The following is a 25,223-nucleotide window of genomic DNA, read 5'->3' as shown; positions in this document are numbered from 1 at the left end:
GAATCATATTTAAGATAAACTTGTTTGTGGAGTTCCAGTGTTAAATAACCTTTATATCTTTCAAATATTGTAATACTAGTTTGTCAGTGTCTCCTGTGTGCTTATTATAGCAAAATAAGCCATAAACTTTAACTACTTACACTGCAGTTGCAGCTGCAAACCTATAATCCTGTAATACATAGAAGTCTGCTGTTGTTTTTAATATGTTGTATATTTTAAGGAATAATTTAAAGAACATATTGGTGTAAATGAGGTGAAGGAACTGACATCCCTTGTCAGGTAGGGAGCCTTGAAGAGAATATTCTTAATTGAAATGCACAATGTGTTCCCTTGTCTTGTTTAATTACTATTAAGGAATGCATCTGCTTATCTTCATTAACTGTACTTGACATCTGTATATATATGATATGTGTTTCACAACTTCCTTCCTGCTTTTCAAGAAGCCCAGCAAAATCAAAGGTTTCTGAACAACAGAATTAGTACTTCAAGGTCATTCAAAATGCATACAATTGTTAATGGGACAAAATGGAGGAACCTGCGTACATTATCCCTAGCATCACTTTACAAATAAAGTATTATTTTGCCTTTTATGCTCCAAAAGACACGCTACATTCATCGTATTTAATCAGGTTATGGAAAAAAAAATCCTTCTTTCTGAAGAAAGTCTTGAGAGGTCACGGCTTTGTATTTACTATGCATTGAGTTAATCAATGCAATGCGTTATCGGTAAGTATAAAATCCCTAGAGACACAGTCATAGCTTAATCCATATTGAAGCCTATAAAAGGATAGATAAAACCCAGATATGCCAGCATCTACAGAAAGAAGATATGTAGACTTCAAATATTTATTTTAAACTAAAACCTAAACATACCTACCTCACATTATTAGCACTTTTCTTGACATGCATTTTGCCCGCAATTAAAAAATAAATAAATCACTCAGCAGAATTCAGCTTGTTCAGCTATCATAAAATCAACATGTCAAGTACAGCATGACTCTCCCAAGCTACCCTTGAAAAAATTACATCCCTGAAGGGTCTTTTCTAAGGAAATTCTGTCAGTTCTCTTGCACGTGAACACATCTTTGCCTGGAAAACTTCCATTGACTTCAACTGTCCAGCTATCACACAAAAATGACATCAGTTTTGGTAGGTTGTAAGACAAGCTTTGAAACTCCATAGACTCTAGTTGTCGTAAGTACATCTATTCATACTTAGTGCTACATATCAAAACATCAGTTTCATATCTATGCATAAGTATTGGGTTTATATGGCAAGGTTTTGCTACCAGGGGGCTCTCCTTATAGCTGCCCCATGTCAAATCAGAGCCAGCTCCAGCCACCTCCAAAAGGGACCTGCTGCTGGCCAGAGACAAGCCAGGGAATGACACAGGTTGGGCCTCTGGGAGAGCAGATTTCAGAAAGGGAAAAACACTGCTGTGCAACAGCAGCTGGGAGAGAGCAGTGAGAAGCAGCCCTGCAGACCCCAAGGTCAGTGCAGCAGGAGGGCAGGAGGTGCTCCAGGCACGCAGCAGCAGTTCCCCTGCGGCCTGTGGAGAGGCCCCTGGTGGAGCAGGCTGTCCCCCTGCAGCCCATGGGTCCCACACGGAGCAGATCTCCACGCTGCAGCCCGTGGAGGAGCCCCCGGTGGAGCAGGTGGATGTGGCCTGGAGGAGGCTGCGGCCCATGGAGAGCCCCCGCAGGAGCAGGCCCCGGGCCGGAGCTGCAGCCCGTGGAGAGGAGCCCACGCAGGAGCAGGGGTCTGGGGGGAGCTCCTGCCCGTGGGGGACCCGTGCTGGAGCAGTTTGCTCCTGGGGGATGGACCCCTGTGGTACGGAGCCGTGTGGGAGCAGTTCTTGAAGAGCTGCTGCCTGTGGGCAGCCCCCGCAGGCTCAGTTCGGGAAGGACGGCATCCCGTGGGGGGGACCCCACGGGGAGCAGGGGCAGAGAGGGACCTGTGAAGGAGCGGCGGAGACGAAGCCTTATGAGCTGACCACAGCCCCCATTCCTCGTTCCCCTGCGCTGCTCGGGGGGATGGGGAGAAGGTGTTTTTAGATTGATTTTTAGTTTCTCACTGCTCTAACTTGTTATCAACAGACAATAAATTACATATTTCTCCCTCTGCTGGTTCTGTTTTGCCCATGACAATAATTGTTGAGTGATCTCCCTGTCCTTATCTCAGCCCTCGAGCCCCTTTCATTGTATTTTCTCCTGCCTTTACCTTTAAGGAGGGAGAGTGAGAGAGCGGTTGTGGTGGAGCTCAGCTGACCACCTGAGTAAAACCAACACAGGATCTCCCAGTATCTTTTTAGTCAAAGCAAAGTAGCTTGACTGGGATTGAAGTAGGCACAGGTAAAGTGACTTCCACTTTTTACTAATGCAGTAACCTATCTGCCTGATCAAATGCCCATTCTCCAACAGTGGAAGCTTTTATAGGTTCAGAAAGTGATAACATACATGATAGAATAGATTACATTTAAATCATAGAATTGCTGAAGTTGGCAGAAACTTTTGGACATCATCTAGTCAATGATGTAATGAAATACCAAACAATGAAATACCTTAAAATCCATCTTGCCAGTTCTACACTGATTCTGTCGAACAAATATGGTAAAATCAAGTTAATTTCCAAGCAATTTTTACTTCACAGACATCACTGTTTGGAAAATACTTTCCAATGTGGCTTTCATTGGGAATTCTGAAATTTCTGAATATAAGCAAACAAGAAGCCAAAAAATTTCCATAACTTCAGAATTGCTCGAGGCATTATCTTTGTGTTTGTTGTTGTTTTTTAATAGATGCATTAAATTGGGGGTGATGATCTTGTTATACTTGTATATTCTAATGGTTCAAACACTTGCCTTAGTAAGAAGTCACGTCACTTAGGACCTACCTGCATGGTTGGAAGCAAACTTGCACTAGCTCCCTCTACCCAAGATTTGAGCTGGATGTAAGTTAGCCTGTTCTGCTCTAGTTGAAGTGATAGAACTATCTTAGCCTCAGCCTGGTGCACACTGAGCTTTGCAGCTCCTGACTTTCTATATTCAACCTTGTAGACATACCTAATGCCTATTTAAAGTACTTTAGTACTATTTAATGGATTCTAGATCATAATAAATCTTTCTAACTATACAAATAAGATACGCAAAAATTTAAAAACCTTTTAAAGCATATGTTTATAAAACTCCTTAACAGAGTGAGTAAAAAAAGGAGTGATTTAGATCCACTTAACATTGAGTTGACATAAATTGCAAGAAACCTTGAGTGTTAAGATACTGATTTTATGTTTAAATTCTGCTTTTCATTCCAAACCACCCCCAAGTACTTTACAAACGGACAGAGGATTTAGAACTCTCCCACTTTCTAGCACTGAAGTAGTCACCTCCTGCGTGAGGCATAGCAGATGTCTCCACACACAGTATGAAACTGCAGAACAGAGCAGTATGCTTGTCTCCACCACATTGCAGTTGATAGGAAAAAAAGAGGAACAGAAGAAGCAGATTGTAATTATTTAAATTGGAATTTGGGCAAGAGCCAAATTGGCAATCCTGCTCTTTTGTAAGAGTGCCACGAATCATGATTGTACTCTGGGTTCAACAACTCATTGGAAAGACTGGAGTAATCATGTTCAGATCTCAAATAGCTGGAAAACTGGTTATTTGTAACAAAGCTGTAAACTCAAGTAGGCAAATATAGATATCTTGGCAAATCATATACACTAGAAATTTCTGGCATTTCTACTCCCAAGTATAGCTGTCTCTAGTCTTTTCTGCTTCTTTCACTGTGATAATTTGTAAATGTAATTACAGTTAAAAAAATAAAAAATAAAATATAGGTAAATATAATTACACTTGCACTTATGTAATATGCGCAAAGAAATACATTCATAGGTATGTTTTAAACTATATAAATATATATAATGTGTTTGTATCATATATCATTACAATATCAATTTGATTTTTTAGTCAACTAAAAAAGAATATGTTAAATTCTCTTGCATAAACTACATGCATACATAAACAAATATCACAGAATCATAGAATGGATGAGGTTGGAAGGGATCTCTGAAGATCATCCAGTCCAACCCCCCTGCTGGGCAGGATCACCTAGAGCACATTGTGCAGGATGACATCCAGGTGGTTTTGAATATCTCCAAGGAAGGAGACTCCCCAGCCTCTCTGGGCAACCTGTTCCAGTGCTCTGTCACCCTCGCAGCAAAGAAGTGCCCTCTCATATTGAGCCAGAACCTCCTGTGCTTCAGTTTGTGCCCACTGCTTCTTGTTCTGTCGCTGGGCACAACTGAAAAGAGACTGGCTCCGTCCTGTTGACACCGTCCCCTCAGATATTTATACACATTGATGAGGTCTCCCCTCAGTCTTCTCTTTTCCAGGCTAAGCAGGCCCAGTTCTTTCCGCCTGTCCTCATATGACAGGTGCTCCAGTTCTCTAATCATCTTAGGCCTCCTCTGAACTTGCTCCAGTAGCTCCATGTCCCTCTTGTACTGGGGAGCCCAGAACTGGACACAATACTCCAGGTGTGGCTTCACCAGGGCCTCAACTATTTATGACATCTTGTGTTTCTTATGAATACTTTTGTCGAAACACCTCAGCTTAAGCATGACCACATGTACAAAGATCCAGTGCTACCAGGCTACCAAATACTAAGCGAGTGGCAAATACTAATGACTTCTCCAGGAACACACATATATCCTTGTTCTGTTTTTTTTTTTTTTTTTTTTTTTTTTTTTTTTTTCCTGAGCATGAAATTCAAGCAAACAAATTTTACAAGAGTATTGGAGTAGGTAGTCCTACAGGAAGTATCTTCATAACCTATGGAGGTTGAAACAGAATACTGATTTGTTGGTTCATTTCACACTGTATTTGCATCTCATATAAAAATAAAAAAAATCCAAAATTTTTGCTAAAAATAACGTTTTTCTCTGTAAGAAAAGGTTAAATGGTTATACAAAATACAAAATTATGAAATACAATTAAATTGCCAACTACTAAAGTAACTAAATTATAAAATGGTTCCATAACAATTTCTCTTTGGAATAATATTATCATAGAATCACAGAATGCTTTGAGTTGGAAGGGACCTAAAAGCTCATCTAGTTCCCACCCCCTGCCATGGGCAGGGACACCTCTTACCAGACCAGGTTGCCCAAAGCCCCATCCAGCCTGGCCTTGAACACTTCCAGGGATGGGGCATCCACAGCTTCTCTGGTCAACCTGTACCAGTGCCTCACCACCCTCATAGTTAAGAATTTCCTCCTAACATTTAATCTAAACCTTCCCTTTTTTTGTTTAAAATTGTTCCCCCTTGTTCTATACTATCTACCTGTGTAAAAATGTCACTCTACATCTTTTTTTCATAAGTTCCCTTTAAGTACTGAAGGGCTGCAATGAGGTTTCCAGAGCCTTTTCTTCTTCAGGCTTAACAACCCCAGCTCTCTCAGCCTGTCTTCACAGAAGTGCTCCAGCACTTTGATCATCCTTGTGGCCCTCCTCTGCACTTGTTCTAATATATCCATGTCCTTCTTGTGCTGGGGGCTCCGGACCTGGATGCAGCACTCCAAGTGGGGCCTCACAAGGGCAGAGCATAGTGGGACAATCACCTCCCTCAGCCTGCTGGACACTCCTCTGTTGTTGCAGCCCAGGATTCAGTTGGCCTTCTGGGCTGCAAGGATGCACTGTTGGCTCATGTTGAGCTTTTCATCCACCAGAACCCCCAAGTCCTTCACTGCATGGCTGTTTTCAATGAGTTCTCCCAGTCTGTACTCTTGACTGGGATTGCCCCGACTCAGATGCAGCCCCTTGCACTTGGCCTTGTTGAACCTCATTAGGTTCATGTGTACCCACTTTCCTCAAGCTTGTCCAAGTCTCTTTCGATGGCACGGTCTCCTGCAGGAACGTGTAGTAAAACATGAACCACTTCATGGACCAGACCCAGCCACAAGTAGCCAGCTGGACCATCCTGCTCCACCAACACCACCATGCCAACTATACCCTTCTCAGTGGTTAGTATGAACCAGTATTTGAAGGATGTAAACTACATGTATGTCCATGTTGCTATGTAAATTCTAGTATGTTTGGAAATCTGACTGATTCTTATCTGCACAGTTAATCCCCTAAATGAAACAACCAGGACTGCAGTAGATAAAACTGTGGATAAGACAGTTAGACAAGGAAATTGTGGCAATGGAGTAAGTTAGCTGTGTTGCAAACACCATGCATTGTTTAAGTATATAAATCTTTGGGATATCAAAAGAAATATGCTAAAAAACGCTTCTTCGTAATAAACATTTGGTTGGTGAAGACTTTGGACCATAGCCTTACTGAGGACCAAAGATGAAGGGAAAAGTGAAGTGGTGATGAGAGCTATTAAACAGAACATTTACTTACAAGGGATCTTATCTCTACAGGTGCTTCTGTTCCAGGCACAGGATACTTGAAGCTATGTGATAAAGGTACTGGGACCAGGAAAAAAGGCAAATCTATACAGATGCAGCAAGTCAGCAACTAAACAAAAGGAAACCTAACTATTTGGATCCAAACAACAATAACCGGAAATATATTTTGGGATGTAGGAATACTGCAAACATAAAAAGTTACATATTTGAACAACCACAGAAAATTTAGATTGATATTGCTTCCACTGCTTTAGGAAAGGTAAAATGAAATGTGTAGGGAATTACAGTCATCATACAGAGGGGTGATGGTTCTCATGAGGCTTATTCCAGTATAGAATGCATGCAAGTCTAAAGTTTCATGCCTTTTTTTCTGTTATGTCCCTAACACAGGAGGATTTCTGACTATATATGGGTGTGTAGAGAAGAGATTGCAACTGGCATTTTGAGCAAAAACAAGCAGAGCAAAGATAGGCATGACTGATTGTTCCAACAAACAGACAATTTTGCAATGCGTATGCAAGTCTGAACTCTCTCCAGTTTTCAACAAGCTGTATAAAGCTATCCTGACCAAGACTTTGACTTTTATTTCTGAAATGCGTACTTGTTTTTTACCTATCAGTTAAATCACTAAATGAGATCCCAGAGAAGAAAAAAAGGTCAGACATCCTTTTTTTTTTATTTTAATGAATGAAAATTTTGAATATTTTATTGGTAATTTAGTTTGCTTACATTGTCTGAACCTAAGAGGTTCCTATTTCGAGTAACCACAGAAAATGAAATATAAAATTATTTTACACAGCTATACAGAACAATTAAAAAATCCTTTTAACATTATTCCAGTACAAACAACATTCTTTTGCTAAGCCAACTGTGTCATAATCGATTAAGAGCTAGTCAGGACAGTGAAATACCATAGCTCACAGTAGATGCTCTATACCTATTGACTTTTCCATTTGATTCTCTGATGTATACTGCCAGTGTATCAATTCAGACCACCAAGACTGAAATCCCCTCTCAACTCTGAGAGAGCTGTATGCAGGCAGAATTCAGAGTGGCAGAAGAAGTAAAATCAAACTACCCTCTGAAGGCCAAAATACAGAGTTGTGTTGTAGTTTCTTCGAAGTTTATTTGTTTTCATGATGTGTCAGCTCTTCAGGCCATTGGGACCAATGACTCTCACACTGTCACACAAGATTGAACTCCTGCAAAGATGCAAGTGCCTCTCTGCAGTTGTTCAGTTACCTGTGACCCTCTATCTGAGGCTGAAATGAGCCTTACACAGGCTGTTTTACACCAACAGCTGATTTTACCCTCTTTTCCTTCCTAACTTTTCACCTCCCTCATCCAAAAAAGAAGAGAGTACTTAGCTTTTTTTATTTTATTTTTTATTTCGTATTAAAGGCAGCAAATTTCAGCTCGGTATTTTAAAAAGCTCTTGTGCTCTAATTCTGCTCCAATTGAATGTTAAACTGAAATGAATGTTAAACATTCATTGATTTCAGTGGACATAGGAATAGAGCTGTACTGAGGACTTTATGAAATGCCAGTCTTCATTACTGAAGGTTTAATTTTATTTAGAACACAAATGCATTTGAGCTCTCCTGTGTATTCTTTTCAGTGTATTAAAGAAGAATTTCTGAAAATTTTATTAAAGAAAATGATATCTTCAGTAAAAATACTGCTTTGAAAAATACTGAAAAAAAAAAAGTGTGCTAATATGTATATATTACTCCAAAAAGTGGGCAGCATATATGGTCTTTATTTGCAAAACCTAAATGTCTGACTTAGTAGGACTCATCCTAACAAAGAGTTAGTCCAGGAAAAATGAAAAATATGTTACACACTTGCCAATACAACAGCTATATTTTAAATAAAAAATAACAATAATATACACGTACAATATTGTAATGATATAAAACTTGATGAAAATAACACTGACCAGTATCAAGCTTAGGTTTTAACTGATTATCCATTCTTAACAGATGAAATGCATTTCACAGAAATAGCTGCAGGTGTGGTGAAGTGATATTCATGGCTTCCCATGAGAAAGTTATCGTGAAAGTTCAAATAAAAGTATTTTATAAATATAAATGTATTAAAAGTTTTGTTCTTCGAAGGTTCAGCATTATAGCAGTTGGGTGTATGTGCTGCAGAGAAAGACGGTAACAGCAACCTAATGGCAGAAAACATACACACTTGCACGCACACAAACATACACACATGCTCAAATGCATGTGCATACATCCTCAGTTTGTTTTTACAGGCATAGACTCACTAGCTGTTGATGGGGCAACACCAGGGATGGGGTTTACCTCTCCTATTTTCAGTTGTCTGCAAGGTGTAAGCTACCTCAAGTCAGCTGAGATGAACGCCAACCAAGGCAATATCAGCTGAACATTTTAGAAAAACTGTTCTCATCCTGAGTATATTTAAGGCACTTTATGGAAAATAAAAAATTAAAAAAATATATCTGAAGTTAATTACGGCTGGAAAAAAGATAAAAATTACATGTGAAATTTTGAAACTAAAAAAAAATTCCTGAGTTTTGATAAATAATTTTATTATAATAAAATACCATGCCTGTTGAAAACATGTCTTTTTTTTTGTTTTTTTTTTTTTTTTTTCTTTTTGAAGAACTCATGCCTTAGTGCACTAAATATGTTAATAAGTCTTTGGGGACATCTGCAACAAATTCATAGGAAATGAAAAGCCGAAGAATGACCTGTCACGTATATACAAAATGTGCATTGCTCCCGGCAATACACATAGTGTTTACTACAGGCATCTTTTTGCTTTCTTATAGGGTCCTGCCCATATTTTAATACCTTATAATTAATCAGGCTTCACTAAACTATTTACAGAAGCAGAAACTAATCACACATCTTCTTAAGCCCATAAATATGGCACTACAGAAGTAGAACATTTTAAAACAGAATCAAGACAAGTGTGCTACATAGTACTGTTCTTTAGAAGTACAGTTTGTGAATTATTTTTCTTTATAAAAATTTAAATCTGTATGAAAACAAATGTTCAAATTCTCCCAATGTTTTGCTTTGTTACATTTTTTTCAACCTGCTGTTTCTGAAGGATTTTGCCCCAGGACAGTATACGGATTGCAAAAACAGTTGTAAGTTATCACAAATGTATCTTGAGAAAGCCATCAGGGCTCCTGAATGCCCATTGTTTACAGAGGATACAATCAATTTGTTTTCAATTAAAAATAACTAGTTTGCAATACTAGCCATTGCTTCTATGGTTTTATTACTCTACATTTTTGCCTTTTTTTTTTTTTTTGTCTCCTCTGCTGCCATTAAACACAAATAACATGGAAACTGTGAAATGGACCATACCCAAGTGCTGCCAAATGCACTGAACAAGTGAAGTGGCTGCAGAATGGTATTTATAGAGGTCTTGGAAATTCCTTCCAACAACAGTAGGTAAAAACAATCATCAGAGTGAAATGCACTTTCAACTTGACTGCATCCTTTAATGTTTCATTATCTACCTCTATAAAACCCTGATAAAAATTCTACTTTTTTGTTTAAACTCGCATTACAACATATCTCAGGTTTTATTTTAAAAACAAAACAAAACGATAGTGATGGTGGTTAATTTGCTTTATAAAAGATAATATATTGAGTTATATAATAATACTGGCTTTGATCCAATTAAAGTTACATTATACTGCTTAGTAATTACTGTGACTCCAGTTCCTACAACTGTTACAGTGAATACAAATGACGGTTTAATATACAGGAAGTGGGGATCATTTGGAAGTGCTGATTCAGAAGTATTCAAGTGCTAACAATGACTTTTTATGCTTTTCCTCATGTGCTATAGATTACAGTTTTGTAAATGTCCGTGATTTTGAGAGTTGCACAGATTTCGGGCATTTTTTTTTATGATATTCTTTCAGTTTTGTGAAAACACAAAACTAGAGTTTTCTAAATGTTACCATCTCATTAAAAGTAATTGCCACTTTTACTTAAAAAGGCACCAGCATTAATGTAAGAGAATATACCTTTTATGCCTGTTTTATGAAGAGCTGTACTTGTTACTGGAGCGGAAGTTATCATATCCGTGGTCATTAGCTTTGAACTTTAAACAGGACTGCCTTTCCTCCAGGGACAACAGATCTTTGGATTGGCACCAGCAACACAAACATGACTGTAAAAATAAAAAGAACAAACATTTTGCATCATTTTTTTTTTCACATGTTGCAAGATGCACCAAAACACTGCCCTTGTTTAGTGGTACAGTAGGAAATGGAAAGCATGCACGCTGCCATTTTTGCATTGCAGCATAAGCAAAGAAACAAGGCTATGCTCTGCATTGCTCAAGTGACAACTACCTAGTGGGATACCCCATTAACAACCTGAGTGCTGGACGGCAGGAAGAGAAATGTTTAAAGGCATCTCAAAATGAAATGAGACTTCTTTTTGTCCTTTCTTTGATAATCTTTCTTGTAAAAATTTATACACAGTAATCTATACTTCTGGAGTGAGATGCTGTTTAGTTCATTTTTAGAGGGGAAAAAAAAAGAGAACTCAGTAGGAGAATAGTGAAAAGCTACATATAGTTTACTAGATGCACTTCAGTCCTTTTGCTCATGCTACGGACTAGCTTTGGGTGCTCAAAGTCACGTCAGGTTTCTACCCCAGACTTCTCTCCACACACCCACTTGTTTCCACACTTGGGGCTTCATCTGCTATGTGTTCTTAGACCCAGTGATTCTTTCAGGTTTCCAGCAATATAGACAGGGAAGATGAGACCAACACTAAAGCTTCTGTAACATGTGCTGTTGTAATTATGAGGGAGATATCACAGTGCTACTAGATGTAGAGCTGACTGATATCCAACTGAAAGATGCAGCCAGTAAACAAGTTACACAACTAGGCAATAAGCCTAGCAATGGTCAACTGTTAACATTCTTAACAAAAGAAAAATCTAAGAATTTGTGTGTGGTAATGTAAGAACCCTGATACAGTGCCTGAAGACAATGAGGGGCCTCAAAAAAGCTCCAAGTACACTGGTGCTGTTTGGTGCTGCTGGGCACCAACTAGACATTTTCCAAGCAGAAGTGATAGATCAAGGTGGCTGGAAGGCTGTAGGACTGCTGGGAGATGGATTGCAATCCACAGCCTCAAATCCTATACGGAGCCTCAAATTGTATATGGAAAACGAGTGTCCGGGGGCTATTCACTTAAACCAAGTTAAAACTAATAGCAGGTGTGTCTCCTGGTGTTGGAAAGGCACGAGGGAATACTTGTACCCTCTTTGTTACTTAAGTGCCTACTGACTCAAGTGCTCAGCCAGGATGTGGGGAATATGCGGTCAGTGCCCTCCCTGTTGGCTTGCAGGGGATATGGCTACGTGAATCTCTGCAGAGCACACTGAGCCTGCTTTGTCAGGACTCTCGAAGTGGCCACATGCCAGGTCCAGTCAGGAAGTGATGTAGCCTGATGAGCATGGTGCCGGCAAGCTATATTTTATGCTCCTCTCTTTTGCTTTCTCTTTTAGTCCCTATAAAGCTTTAATACCTTTCTACATAGCTTCAGCAGGAGATGAAGGGAATACCTATCATAACTTTAAAGTAAAATTTAATGAACATTTAAAACACTCTGTGTGTTATGGAATGCATTTTACTGCTAACATCGTCTTTTAACCAGAGGTGCAGCTCCCAACAGTTTCTTACCTTAAAGCAGTTTTGGAATCTCTTGCTCACCAAATACAGAGCAATTGGATTGATGCAGGAGTTCAGTGAAGCCATGTTAATGCCAATGTAATCCATCACAAGAAAAAAGCTGTGTGGAAATTAAAGTAAGTGAGACTCTTCACATTTTCTCTGAAAATGCTTAGTGGAGGTTTACAGTTATGAAAACTGGATTCAGCTTTACTCAACCAAGATGATCTATTAAATGTAGGAGTAAATGGACCTCTATCAATAGAATTAACTTATGGAGGTGACAACTGCGCAAAATAATAAGGTTTGAATCAGTATTCAGAATCAGTATTCAGAAGTATCAGTATTTCAGAAGATCTAATCATCATAACTTGTGAGAGGAAATATTCATGAGGTTTTCTTCACAGTTTTAATCCTAGCTGTTCAGCTGAAAGGGAAAATGGGGACAGAATCTCCCCCCTCCATCCACATAATGCCACAGGATGGAACGTCCGTCCCAAAAGGGATGAGGAAGAAGACCGGGCAAACAGGACAGAAGCCCTCTGTTCGTGGTCTTCCTCATAATTTCCCAAGTCTGCTACCAGAGTGAAACCAGAATGTACTGGATGAGAAAGCAGAGACAACTTCAGGCATACAGAACAAGTTAGTTCATTAGGAAATCCAGGTATGCTTATGGAGCATGCCAGCAGCACATAGGTATTTTCTGTTTATAGTCTCACCTTAAAAGTTCACATCTATTTGGGTCCTTTTGATCATAAATAGTGAGTTTCAATATTCTGCTTAAGTGAAGTGGGAGCCAACACAAAGCAAAAACAAGTACCAGGCAGAATACAGTTTTGGCCACCTCACGTCTCTGAAAATGAAAATTGGAAAGAACATCATTACAGTTTCTGTCTCTCTCTTGATTGTTGTTGTCTTCCAATATCCAAATGTTTAATAAACAAAATAAAAACCCTATCATAATAGGAGTTAAGAGAACATCAGAGTAACTTATTTTCTTTGAATATGTACTTAATCTTTTCTATTGTTTTAGATGTCTTCCACCAATTCTCTGTATCTCTAATTTACAGAAGTATGAGTAATAATATGAAAAATCACAAACACAAAAACAGTCGTTTAAATTAAAATGAGGAAGATAGTCATCTGCCTAATCACTTTCAAATGACAGCTTGTTTACAATTGCATTTTCTTGTGCTTTGATCTCAGGCCTTACTTTAAAGGTTCCAAGAGATGTAAATTACAGCTTTATCAAGGTAAGATGATTACACTTATTTACACTACCATTGCAAATTAGCATGCAAACTAAAAGGCTATTAGAAAAGCAAGAATCACATATATATGTACTAATGTAGTTTAATTCTGCCTTAGTAGAATTAAATTCATGACATTTGATGTTTCCCTCTGGTGCACTACTAACTTGGAATGTATTTTGGAATGTGTTTTGTTCTGATACACTGCTAACCTCACTACAGTTTGGCATGAAATTAATTCAAAATAATTAACAACTTTACAGCACCGGTTTCTATATTACAGTATGATCTTAGTTTTAATTACAAAATACCCAGCTCTCATTATTATAAAGAAATAAAACCTATAAAGTCTGAAGGATTAACACCAAATGAAAAAAAGTGTCTTGTGACTGTCAGTAAATGTCTTAGATTTCTGATGGCTCTGATATATATGCAAGTTCATTGGCACCACTGCTAGGGAAGTACTTCTTAGCAGTGATCTTGAAGTTTTCATAAAATAACAAGAGAATGATGTGGCAGTAGAGGCAGTAAAGGTATTACGGTCAGCAAAGTTGTCAAGGATACATTTTTACCTGTTTTAAGTGATCATTTAAAGCAATCTGCATCCCACTTTTCTTTCGTAACATCTCACAGGTCATGAGAGTATAGAAAAGTGCTGTGATAGCCAGTGGCAAACAGAAGTAAAAGCTGAACAACCACCAGTCTTTAGCTTGCTTGTAAAACTAGAAGGGAAAAACAGAACAAAACAAAACAACACAACAGCAAAAAAGTATTGTTAGGAGTTGAATGTTGACCATTTTGAAAAGTGTACTATAACTAATTGGTTGGTCTGTCTCTGAAAAGCATCCATACATTACAGATGAAATGTCCCACACCCACAAGAAGACAGTTTTCTGAATGTTCTTCTTTTAACCAACATATTTCAGAAATTCGCCTGAATTTCATTTGAACATTATGTTCAAGTAAGTTTTGTATACGTTTGTGAACACTGCAATCCACAGATCATTGGGAAGATTGAAGGAACTGTTCTAGAGAGCTGTGGTACAAATTTCAGTGTCTTACCATCATAAAGGATGTTTTTTGTGTGGGGTGAAGTAGGCAGATTCTGAGATCCTTTCCTCTGTATTCCATTGTAATCATGTCAAATGCAATAGCTTCTGGAACAGCTAATACCACCGATATAACCCAGATCAGTACAATTTCAACAGCAGTCCACTTTGGCACTCCAATTCCTTTAATTCGACTCCAAGAAGCTACTGCTCGGTACCTGAAGCAACAGCATGCATTTGCAGATTAGAAGTGTGTGTGTATATATATATGTGTGTGTGTGTATAAAGCCATCTGGTGTAACTGGCTTAAATTCAACTTATTAGTATTACATCAGCTGACTGGAGAAGAGCATTTAAGCCAATGCTCTTATTTAAAAGAAATTATAGAGTTTGATGAAAAAACAGTCTCACCTGTCTATACTGAGGGCACACAAACTCAACACTGTGATGCCCACTGATGCCTTTTGAATGAAGGGCACTAATTTACACATTTCAACACCAAAGGGCCAGTCCTCTGCAAGTAGCTGTGAAAAGAGAACAGAGATTAGAATGGAACTTTTTTTTTTTTTTAAATAACTCACAAAGCTGCAAAATACTCTTGTTTTTCTTTTCCAGCTTGTAAAAATTAAGTCAATTAGAGCCATTTTACAAAGTAGTCTCCAAGGTACATGTCCTAAAAACAGGACAGTAGCAACGCAGACAATCCCTGTCTGGGCAAGAATAAGCATAAAATCTTAGTCCTGACTTTTCAAGCCGTACAATTCCACTCATTTTGCTTCCAGCTTCACCAACTCAGTGTTTATGGTGAAAAATGACTGAGAAGTGGGGATTTCCCTCTCCTTTGGGAAGAGTGTTCATGGCTTCTTAAATGTTGCAAGTAACTCTCCATTTACTAGAAAAAGAGAAAGTGACTCGAGGTTCATCAGAACAGAGGCAAAGGCTACAACTGCACAACTGGGGTGGTGTTTAATTGAAGCTTGATGTCGAGGCTCCCTCAACTGAGAAGTTAAGCAACACCGGAGGGCAACGCATCTCAGTTTTTAGCTGACCATCCAATGATGAAAGGCGGGTCCTTCCTGTGGGACTTCTTCCTTCCACTCGACACTCAAGGATCCTAACCAACTAATTTGAAGTAAATATTTCACAGCAGATTAAGATAGACCAGACAAATCCTGCATTGAAAATCTTTATTGACCACTTTTCCAATGACCTGTATTACAATACCAAAAGAGCTAGCTGCATATACCTGTATCTGCTATAGAAGAAAGAAAACAGGACAATGCTTTTCAGGCTGAATTAATTTTAGGTTGGATTTAGGTTGGCAGTTTGGGTCTTACACTTTCATGGAAATCTTCCATCACATCCCTAGTGGTACACTATAGCTAACTTAGAGAACAAGATTTACTGGACACAGAAAGCACTTTCCTTGTGGCTGACACTATGAACTGTTTGCCTGTAGCTGCATTTTAGAAATATTTAATCTTTGTACTGCTGCAAGCTGCTCTAATGGCTCAAATACGTCACAGCAGCAGCCAAATCTTCCAATTCATCATAAAAACAAGGCTCTCCAGAATAGAGATTATGCCAAGAAATACCGCAATTGTTATATATAAAAGTAAACCTTCTGAGTTTCTGTAATTGGTTACATTATCTAAGCTCATCTCTATGGATCTGTTTTTCGTAACTTTCTTCAATTGGGGCCTCTTGGATCTACTGTGGATAGAGGAGTTCAGAGTATAAAAGGAGAGGAAAGAACAATGGCAATTGCCAAAAAAAAAAAAAAGGATTACAAAGTCTTTCCTTCATCTCAGATCTCCTCAATCATCTTTTTAAAGAGGAATGTAAGAAAAGAAATGGATCACCATATAGTTAGATTCTGCTGAGGTCCAAAATGATTGAAGATAGCCACAGAATTGCCTGCTCATGTTGGTTTGGTTAAGCAAAGCCCTCAAGAACGTGTATATGTGCATCTAGAGATAAGCAGTTACATGGGCCAAGATGGACAATTTTTCAAAAACCCTAATATAATTTAAGTATAATTTTCTTTTAACACAAAGGAAGTTAAGTACATTTCACGAGCATGTGCTTTTAGAAATCCCTATGAAGTGCCCACCAGTATTTTCAAGTACCACAATGCCTTCAAAACTCTGCTTTAGTCCTATGCTGGAATGGGATCTTTGAAAGAGCAGCAGTAGGAAAATTGTAACATAAACCCGCTTTGATCTATTTCTACAATGATCTACTTAAGTAAGATGAAGAGCGTAATGCTTCTGCAGAAATGAAGCAGAAAAATAAATTCTAAGGATTTATGTTTCTTGAGAGTTTCATGGAAAGCAATAAAGCAGAGGAACTAGGGAGGAGGCTGTAAGGACTGTACAGTATGTTTTGCTTATGCGATGTAGGAAAATAACTCAGACTGTAATTAAAGTATTTTCAGTAAAGCCTCTCCCTAAGACTTCTTTTTAATTGCTGTAAGGAGGTGATAGTAACAAACTGCTGTTAAGATTGCAACGTGAAAAATCACAGGTTTTCTAAATATACACTCTACAGAATCAAACGACACCTGGAATAATTTATAAATAACAGGCAGTGAACATCCAGCTTACCACACACCAAGTTGCTATAGAAATCAAGATCTTAGTAGCAAGTACATTGTATACTTGTTTATAATATCTATTGTATATTGTACATTTGTATATATTAAGCCAGAACTGATACATTAAAAAAAAAAGCATTTTAAAATTGAAGTATTTTGCTCTTCACCAAACTAAAATCCCAGAACATTGATCCAGTTTTTGTTAACAGATCCTATGAAGAATTTTAGCTACGACTAGCTGGTGTCTGTACAAGACACTCCCTTGTCTCTCTTCACTAAAATCACAATAATTTAGCCACACATGAGACTTCCCAGAACTAAAGCTTATCTCTCAGGTGCAGACAGTCACACCTGTGCTACAAGCTGCCTGGATTTAAGCCAGCTGTAGTTTGGGAGCCATATGGCTGGATTGTAATTGGGCTGCACATGAGTGGATGTGCTCTACTGAGAGAAAAGGTGCATTAGTTTGGGTTTAGCATCACGTCAAAATATTACTTTCATTCAGCCAGCTTTTAAATCAGGAGCAGAATGGACACACAGCTGTCTGCATTGGATTGGAAAAACATGTCCTTTATCTCTTGCAGCTGATGTATTATGAAATTTGAGCATTTTAATGCATGAGTCACAAATTTCTCTACCATGGTATTGCAAGTGGCTAATGATATGCTTTGCAGCAAAAGCTTGAAAACATAGATAGTAAAATAAAAGCAGAATATTTTAATTGCTGAACTATGCTTCCGTTCGTCTGTACTCTGTATTGCCATCTCCTCAAAACAGTGCCTTATGGTACCATGAAAATCCTTTATAAAGTATTCAATAAAAATTCATTGCAAAGTGTTTGTGGACAAGAACAACTGATTATTCTTACTGAAGTACAGGTATGGCCTAATAAAATTTCATATGGGTAGAATTATTTTCTTATTATTCATAACAGGGTATCTGTACAAAGAGACTGCCGTTTTACAAATGACAAATGACTTTGAGTCATGAGATACTGCCAAATGGCAGGAAAGAGGAAAAATAATGTTGCGTTTTCAGAAGTAAAATGCCAAGTCTACCACTGGCTGTATTCCGAGTGACCTTTTCCAGTATTTTATTGTCATTTGTTTTACATGAGTGAAGTTTTAGCTGCTAAGGCACAGAAATGTGTTGAAAATTAAATTAAATAGAGTAAATGGAAAGAAAACACATTGAAGAATGATGTGAATTCATACTGAAATGAACTAATTCTATTGTGATAGCACTGTTTCTACACCTGACACACTCCTAGCAATCTCCTTCTCAGACTAGGCATGGATCTGAGCATGAGCTGATGTGAAAGCTTCACAGCAATGAAAGTAGCCCCAAGAGATATTGTGACTCAGAGACACACCTGTGAATTACAATTCCTGCCCTGCTTCCTCTTGGTTGTGTAGGAAGACAGGGCTGTTAGCAGTCTGCTGCTGGAATATGCTAGCACGTGAGGACGATATGCTGCTCCTGATGGCTCAGCTGCTGTGGCCACCAGCCACCAGAGATGCCACGGCTCCAACCCACTGTTGTTGACTTTCCACAGTCAGACATGAAGAAGGAGCAAGGCGTGCACTTATTTATGTCTGTGTCCTAGTTCCAAGCAATGAATGCACATGAAAATGCAAAGCAGGAACTCTTACTTCCTCCTAGCTCTGCATTCACAGTAAGTCTAGTTCACAATGATAGGACTTGATTTTCATATTTATCAACTGCAGAGTTACATGAGAAATCAGACATACAATTGTACACCTAATTCATAAGCAACATTTCTTTCAATATATTTGTGAAATGCCTGGCAGATAAAGGATTTTTCAGTATTTCACAGGAGCAAGCTTTCTCAAAAATGAGTTTGCCCAGGAAATTAAGCTTACGGTCAGGGCTGAGTCAGACATTGCAATACTTGGTAATGTTTAACAATAATTAGGACTTATTCATATGTCAGGGTGGGATTCTCTCTTTAGATAAGAAAATTTATTTCTCTTTCTCTAGCTAAGCTAAGAATATTTTACTGATCTATCCAATAAGCAGTGTACATCTTAACATGAGGCACATAATTATTGTCTTTTTCATGTGTCTTTATGAATAACTTTTGCTTGCAAACTTTTTTTTTTAATACTGCATTAAGATGAAGCAATATCATACATTCATCTTGAAAATGACAGAAACCTTATCCTGTCTTCTCAAAGTCAAAAGTTTCTGCAGTCTCATAAACCCAGTAAAAGAACTGAATCAAAAGCAACAATAAAGAAAACTGAGCTGTGCTGCTGTCAGATAGGGAAGCATAAACACAGGGCTGAAGCTAAGTAAGTAATTAACAGAAAATGAAATCTTGTTTTGAAATTTGTCACATGCATCTTTGAGTGAACGTATAAATAACAAATGTATATGTAATGAAAAAATTACTCTAAATTTACAAATCTATGTTGATGTTGTCTAATGTATTCTGATTTGTAGATCTGTCATGAAAACTGTTTGCATATACTTTCAATGTACGGGCATTTCTACTACTCCATATATGGGACTTCAGCACAGACTGTTCCTATTTAACTACAGAACAAAGTTACCCACTATTGCCTGTAGAGTGAGTGTAGGCAGGTTCCTCCACTGGACAATTCAGGTATTTGCCAAGGGCATTCGCTGATCATGATCTTAGGCCAACTAAACATCCTACTTTATATGGTCAGAGATTAATAAACTTTGAGTAAGAAATTCTAAGATGAACTTTGAAAGACCCCAAGTAAATGGTTCAGATGTTGAACAAAAGGAAATAGTGCACATTTCCCCCGTTAAAAATGGTTATATTCTTTAACACCAGAAGGACAGGTGGCAAGCTGTTGTAATAGAACAGAAACAATGTTCTCTGAAGACACGCAGTTTTACTTTTTGGGGGAAATTAGGAAAAGATTGGCCTTATCGTGATGGAGGCAACCTTGACTTATGCCCTGTAGGTACTTGCATTGTAAGAGTTATATCATCACAAAGACATTTCCATGGAAACCCTGCCTTTTTTAGAACACAGCTGGATTAACAAGGGGGCTGATTTGAGTCTTCATGTGATATGCAGTCCCTAATCTGTTTCTTTCTTATCTTACCAACGCTTGACAATGCTATATAATGTTAACTATTTTTATGTAATCCCTAAAATGTATTATAGAAAAAAATAAATCATTGCCTCCAAAGCTGACTTTGCCCTTTGATCACTGGCTTGGATAAAGACCAGTTTTTGTTCCTTCTCTGACATTCATTTTTTCTACTCTTGCACTATACTCTGAGATAAAGGAACCTGTCACAGTATTTCCAGGTAGACATTCCTCATTCATTTGTGTCATAGCAAATTGATAGCTGAAGTTCAGAAAGCCATACAAAAGTGTGCAGAGGATATGTTCTTTACCCTGCTGAATATCTATTGGAACATGACAATAAATTGAATTTAATATATGAGGATGAGTATTATAAAACAAGAAAAAGAGAGATATCTTTATGTCAGAAGAGAGAGCAGGGTATTATTTTATTTACAGCTTTTAAAATTATATGTTCCTATATTATTACAGATATATACATGAGAAGCAGAGATAATAGAAACCATAGAAATCATAGAATACCCTGAGATGGAAGAGACCCACAAGGACCATTGAGTCCAACTCCTGGCTGCACACAGGACTACCCAAATGTTGTGGAACTACATTAAGTCTGGGGTTTTCAATCTTGATGTTGTTTTGGTATCTGACACATGAGAGCTATCACCTTTAACAGTTTGAGAAACTGAGTGTAAGCCTAATAGGAACTGCAGAGAAATCAGAAGGACAAATGGCCACTGCTTCCCACCTTCCATAGATTAAGAGAAGGACATAAAAGGCTTGCTGACCACTGGAATACAGTATTTCCTACTGTACCCTTCTGCGCCTTACATTCACACCTTAAACAACTCAGATTGACAAAGACACAGTGAAGGAGCTGATCTAGGCATAAGAGCACCTTATGCTTTACACTTCTGCTACAACTATCAGGAATTTGGCAAAGCATTTTGTTGCACGCTGAAGAATGATTGCCTTGGGCTTTTCTCTACTTCACATTCTGCAGTTCTGGGGGTACAGCCAAAGCCAGCTTGTTTACCAGGACCCTGAAAGCTGAAAAGGTCTCCCACGTTCAGCTTGCCAGGACGCAACGCTCCACTTTACCTAATTTTGTACCCTGTTTGCTGATTGTGTGAAGGATTCCAACGCTTCACATTTTCTACAGAATGTATTTACCAAATTTATCAGTGGCAATGGACTAATTAGCATGTTATACATCAGACTGCATTTATCTCACAATATACGTAACATCTGGTTTTCTTCAGATACCCTCAAATGAGTGATCTAAATGTTCATTCGTGTATTTTTTCAGCTACTTACTCGCTTAACTTAAATACTCACAGGGGACATCTTTTGCAGTTATCACATTTAATAGCTAATAAAAATGTTCCTAGAGTGAATTCTGAGTTCTCTCTTATGGATCTGTCTGGGAAGTGTTTACAGGCACTTTCATACTTTCTACAACACGAGTTGTTGAGTAAGCCGATAGCATTTTTTTAACAGAACAAATTCTTTCACACTTTTTCATGTAGCTGTCTAACTGAGGATCTGGTAGCAATTCTGAACATCTGTTTCATTCATTTTGAAATTGTTTCAAATTGCAAGTTACAACTGTTAAGTATACTTGATTTACAAACGAAGGCCTCCCTAGCCTTTGTTTTTCCCACACAGCTGGGTGATTACAGCCAGCGTGTGTTTGCTTTGCAATATTGCCCCTCATAAGATTGCTTTCTGGGTGGAATTAAATGTATGCAGAATTGATTAAAAAAAAAAAAAAAAAGAGTTACCACCTTCAATTGCATTCAATTCTTAATTTTGACTAAACAAACAATATTTAAAGGCTGATTTTAATTACATTTATTCAAAAGTCCTGTTTTAAACCAGACGCAAGTATTTCACTCACTATTCCAATCAATAAATTAATTCTGTTACGGGCCTTTCATTAAGATGCAGTGCAGCGTTCAGCACCTGAGAACTATTGCACTGCTCCTAACATTCTCCTCCTAACACGATAAAAATCCTGGACTTGCAGCTGGTATAATATTTATCAGCTTGCAGTCTGACCTTTTATTCCTCCCACTCCAACCTACTCACGGTGATATACTTGATGACATTCAATCAAGATAAGGACCGCGGCATATTACTACATTTTATCATTAATTTAATTTTAAAATAGTGTCACTGAGATTGCAAAGTGTTCTACGGAGCAACTGCTATTCATGTACTCTTTTTGCATTTTTTTTGAGAAGGAAAAAAATGTTTAATATATTTTAGAAAAATACTTTTTCAAAACAGTTTAAGTATTTTGTTTCATAAATTCCAGTCTCACACACCTCTCACAAGAACTATGACAAATAGTTCTGCATGGAAATAACATGGAAAATACTGATACTACAAAATGAAGAACTCTCATGTAATCCAAATTATCCAGCTCAGGAGTTTAACACTGACACGATGAGTTCTGAATTCCCTGCTTTGTAATACTTCAATACTTAAAAGGATAGATATACAGTATTTTCCCACTTCAGCAGCTTCTGTGAATAATCACTACAGATACAAAAGACTAAACTCAAAACCTGCACTTTCAATGTTTTGTTGTTTTTTTTTTCCCCGAAAGATAAAAGTAACAAAGCCCAGAGCTTAAAACCACACATATAAAAAGCAATAGATCAAGGCGCACTTTATGCAATAACTAACATGCACTCAGGGACCTGGCCTGCAAATTTTTATGGCAGAAGGTGTCTTGGTATTCCAGCATCCCTCCCAGAAATGCTCATCCTGACTAGAGGCTGGATTCACATGCACAAGGAATTCATAAGGACACAAGGACTGCTCAAGCTGAGTAGAGATGAGACTGAGATAATACTCTTGTAGCAAGTCTTATCACGTTCAGGAGTAGGCGTGCAAGAGCAGCAGGTATGGCTCCCTCCCTCAGCTGCTCGTGCTGCAACACTGGGGAAAGGGTTCACAGCTCAGGAGAGCATCACACCTCCCAACCACTGCATATATCAAAGAATGTCCGAAAGCCCCCGTGCCACCAGCGACTATGTGGGCCCACATGAAGTACACGACTGACCCTGCCCCAGCTGAATAGATGGGGCTGAGCAGCACCCACAGATGCAGAAGGAGCCGGCCTTCAGTGCCTCCCCTCCATTCCTCGGGGAAAGGAGAGGCGATGGTCCCACTCCACTGAGCATCAACCTACTCCGTGTAGGTCCGTTTTCCCTGGGATGAAGCATCTGCTCCCAGGTGGCTTTCGGAGCCTGGCCACCAGTGGTGCGGACCTCTGTCCCATTTCCAGCTGGCAGGGCAGGGATCAGGGCAGAGGGAGGACATCCGACCTGCTCACCCCCCTCTGAGATTTTTGGCCGAGGGACAAGCTGCCGGGTGCAGGCACCCCCGAGCCCGCTGCCGGGCCCTCCCCATCCCCAACTCACCTTGTAGACGTTGATGGGGATGTCGATGATGATGTGCAGCAGGTCGCCCAGGGCCAGGCTGGCGATGAGGATGTTGGGGCCGTTTCTCATGCACTTGTTCTTGTAGATGATCCGCAGCAGCGTGGAGTTGCCGATGATGCCCAGGACGAAGACCAGGCAGGACACCACCGTGTTGATGTACTTGAAAGTCTCCTTGATCTCCGTCTGCCCCGTGCACATGGGGGGCGAGGCCGAGCGGGGCCGCCCGCCGCCCACCCCTCCAAAGCCCTTGGGCAGCGCGGCTGCCCGGGAGGCGTTGGGCGGCGTGGGGGGCCCGGCCGTCGGGGGGGCGGCCTCGGCGGCCCCCGGAGGGCCCTGCAGGCCGGGACCCGGGGGTCTCAGGGCTCCGTTGCCCTCGGCGGCGTCGGCGGGGCGGCAGCCGAGCAGCAGCAGCAGCAGGAGGGCGGCGGGCATGGCGCGGCGCGGCCGGACCCCGGTCGGGCTGTCAGCTCCGACCTGCGCGGAGGAGAGAGGGGACGGGGGGTGAGCTCCGGAGAAGGGGAGATAAGATGGGGGTGGGGGTGGTCGCCTCCGTGTGTGCCTTCCCCGGGGGGCGCCGCCGCCCAGCACCGGAGCGGAGGCTGGGGCGGGGAAGCCCCGTGGCGGGGGGGGGGGGGGGGAGATCCCGCTGCGTACCCCCTCCGCTCCTCACCCCCGAGCCTCGCCGAGCCTCGCCGCCTGAGCCTCGCCGAACCTCCCTCCCCGCCCGCCGCCTGCGGGACTGCGGCTGCCAAGCGAGGGAAACGCGCTCCGCCGGTTGCTCCCCGCCCCAGCCGGCTGCCACCGCGATGGGCGCCCCGGGCCGCGGCCGGAGGGAGGGAAGGAAGGAAGAAGGGAGCGAGGGAGGGAGGGAATGAAGGAGGGTCGGGATCCTGCGGAGAGACCCCGGCGGCTGTCAGCGGCGCGGCCAAACCCGCCGCCTAAAGCCGAGCCGGCCCCCCCCCTTTTCTAAAACATTGGCCCGCAGCTGGCCCATCCGTCACGGACAGACCCCACCCGCGCCCTCCGCCCACCCGCGCCTCCCCTCCGCCTCCCCGCACCCCCTTCCCACCCCCTTTATCCCCCACCCCACAGCCCCCGGGGCTCGGTCCCGACCCCCGCGATGCCGCCGGGGGGGTTCCGAGTGCTGCCAGGGCTGGGGGCGCCCCTCACGCCGCCCCCCCGGTCGAAGGGCTCCCTACCTCGGTACCCCGCCGCCGCCGTCGCTTCTCGGAGCCCGTCCTTCTCGTCCTGGGGCAGGTCGAGCGTGTCAGCCTCAGTGAGAAGTCCTTTGGGGGGGGTTTTAAAGCAACTGGCGAGTCAACGCGGTTGTTAAAGGAGATTTTGGCACTGCCAGGGGACGCCTGCGGGGACGAAGAGGTGTTTGCCCTGCTGTCCTCCCCGAGACCCCCGTGTCTGCGTGTTATTCCCGCCTGCAGACAAGCCCCCAGCACATCCAGGGCTGTAGGAGCTGCTTGTAGAAGGCGGAGACTTCGGTGAGTTTGGTGCCACGATGTAAATCACTTCACAAGCTGGGGTACTTCGTATACTGCCCTTAGATAAGCCGTAGTGTTTTGTCCGTCACGAGCTAGTAGTAATCCAGCTTGGTTATCTCGTTGTTGCTTTGGGCAGCCTGAGCAATGCATCTGATCTCAGCCAGCTCGTTCCAGTTATTGAGCCCTTCAGTGAAGCG

At 40.7% G+C, this 25,223-nt stretch overlaps 1 protein-coding gene across 2 annotated transcripts; it reads right to left on the bottom strand.

The window, feature by feature from the left end:
- Positions 1-9,194: 9,194 nt before the first annotated feature.
- EDNRB (endothelin receptor type B) lies at positions 9,195-24,898 on the bottom strand. 2 transcript variants are annotated; one of them, XM_048047476.2, is made up of 8 exons: positions 24,733-24,898; positions 23,513-24,007; positions 14,805-14,917; positions 14,407-14,611; positions 13,917-14,066; positions 12,814-12,947; positions 12,107-12,215; positions 9,195-10,578 (listed from the first exon to the last, which is right to left on the bottom strand). In XM_048047476.2, exons 2-8 carry the CDS (start codon positions 23,963-23,965, stop codon positions 10,447-10,449), a joined length of 1,296 nt encoding a protein of 431 aa, XP_047903433.1. In that variant the 5' UTR covers positions 23,966-24,007; positions 24,733-24,898; the 3' UTR covers positions 9,195-10,446. The 2 variants fall into 2 exon arrangements, with proteins under 2 accessions (XP_047903433.1, XP_047903432.1); XM_048047475.2 differs by lacking the exon at positions 24,733-24,898 and adding an exon at positions 24,204-24,479.
- Between the last annotated feature and the right edge of the window lie 325 nt (positions 24,899-25,223).

The sequence above is a fragment of the Anser cygnoides genome, chromosome 1 (assembly GCF_040182565.1).
Source record: "Anser cygnoides isolate HZ-2024a breed goose chromosome 1, Taihu_goose_T2T_genome, whole genome shotgun sequence".
Classification (NCBI taxonomy): domain Eukaryota; kingdom Metazoa; phylum Chordata; class Aves; order Anseriformes; family Anatidae; genus Anser; species Anser cygnoides.
The sequence above is the reverse complement of the archived record's forward strand: the minus strand, read 5'-3'. Positions and strand labels throughout refer to the sequence as shown.

Coding starts and splice junctions, on each gene's coding strand:
- EDNRB (XM_048047476.2), bottom strand. CDS start 23,965: ATGCCCGCCGCCCTCCTGCTGCTGCTGCTGCTCGGCTGCCGCCCCGCC. Junction 14,067..14,406: donor AAAAAACATCCTTTATGATG/GTAAGACACTGA, acceptor TTTCCCTTCTAG/TTTTACAAGCAAGCTAAAGA. Junction 10,579..12,106: donor GATTCCAAAACTGCTTTAAG/GTAAGAAACTGT, acceptor TTATTTTTACAG/TCATGTTTGTGTTGCTGGTG.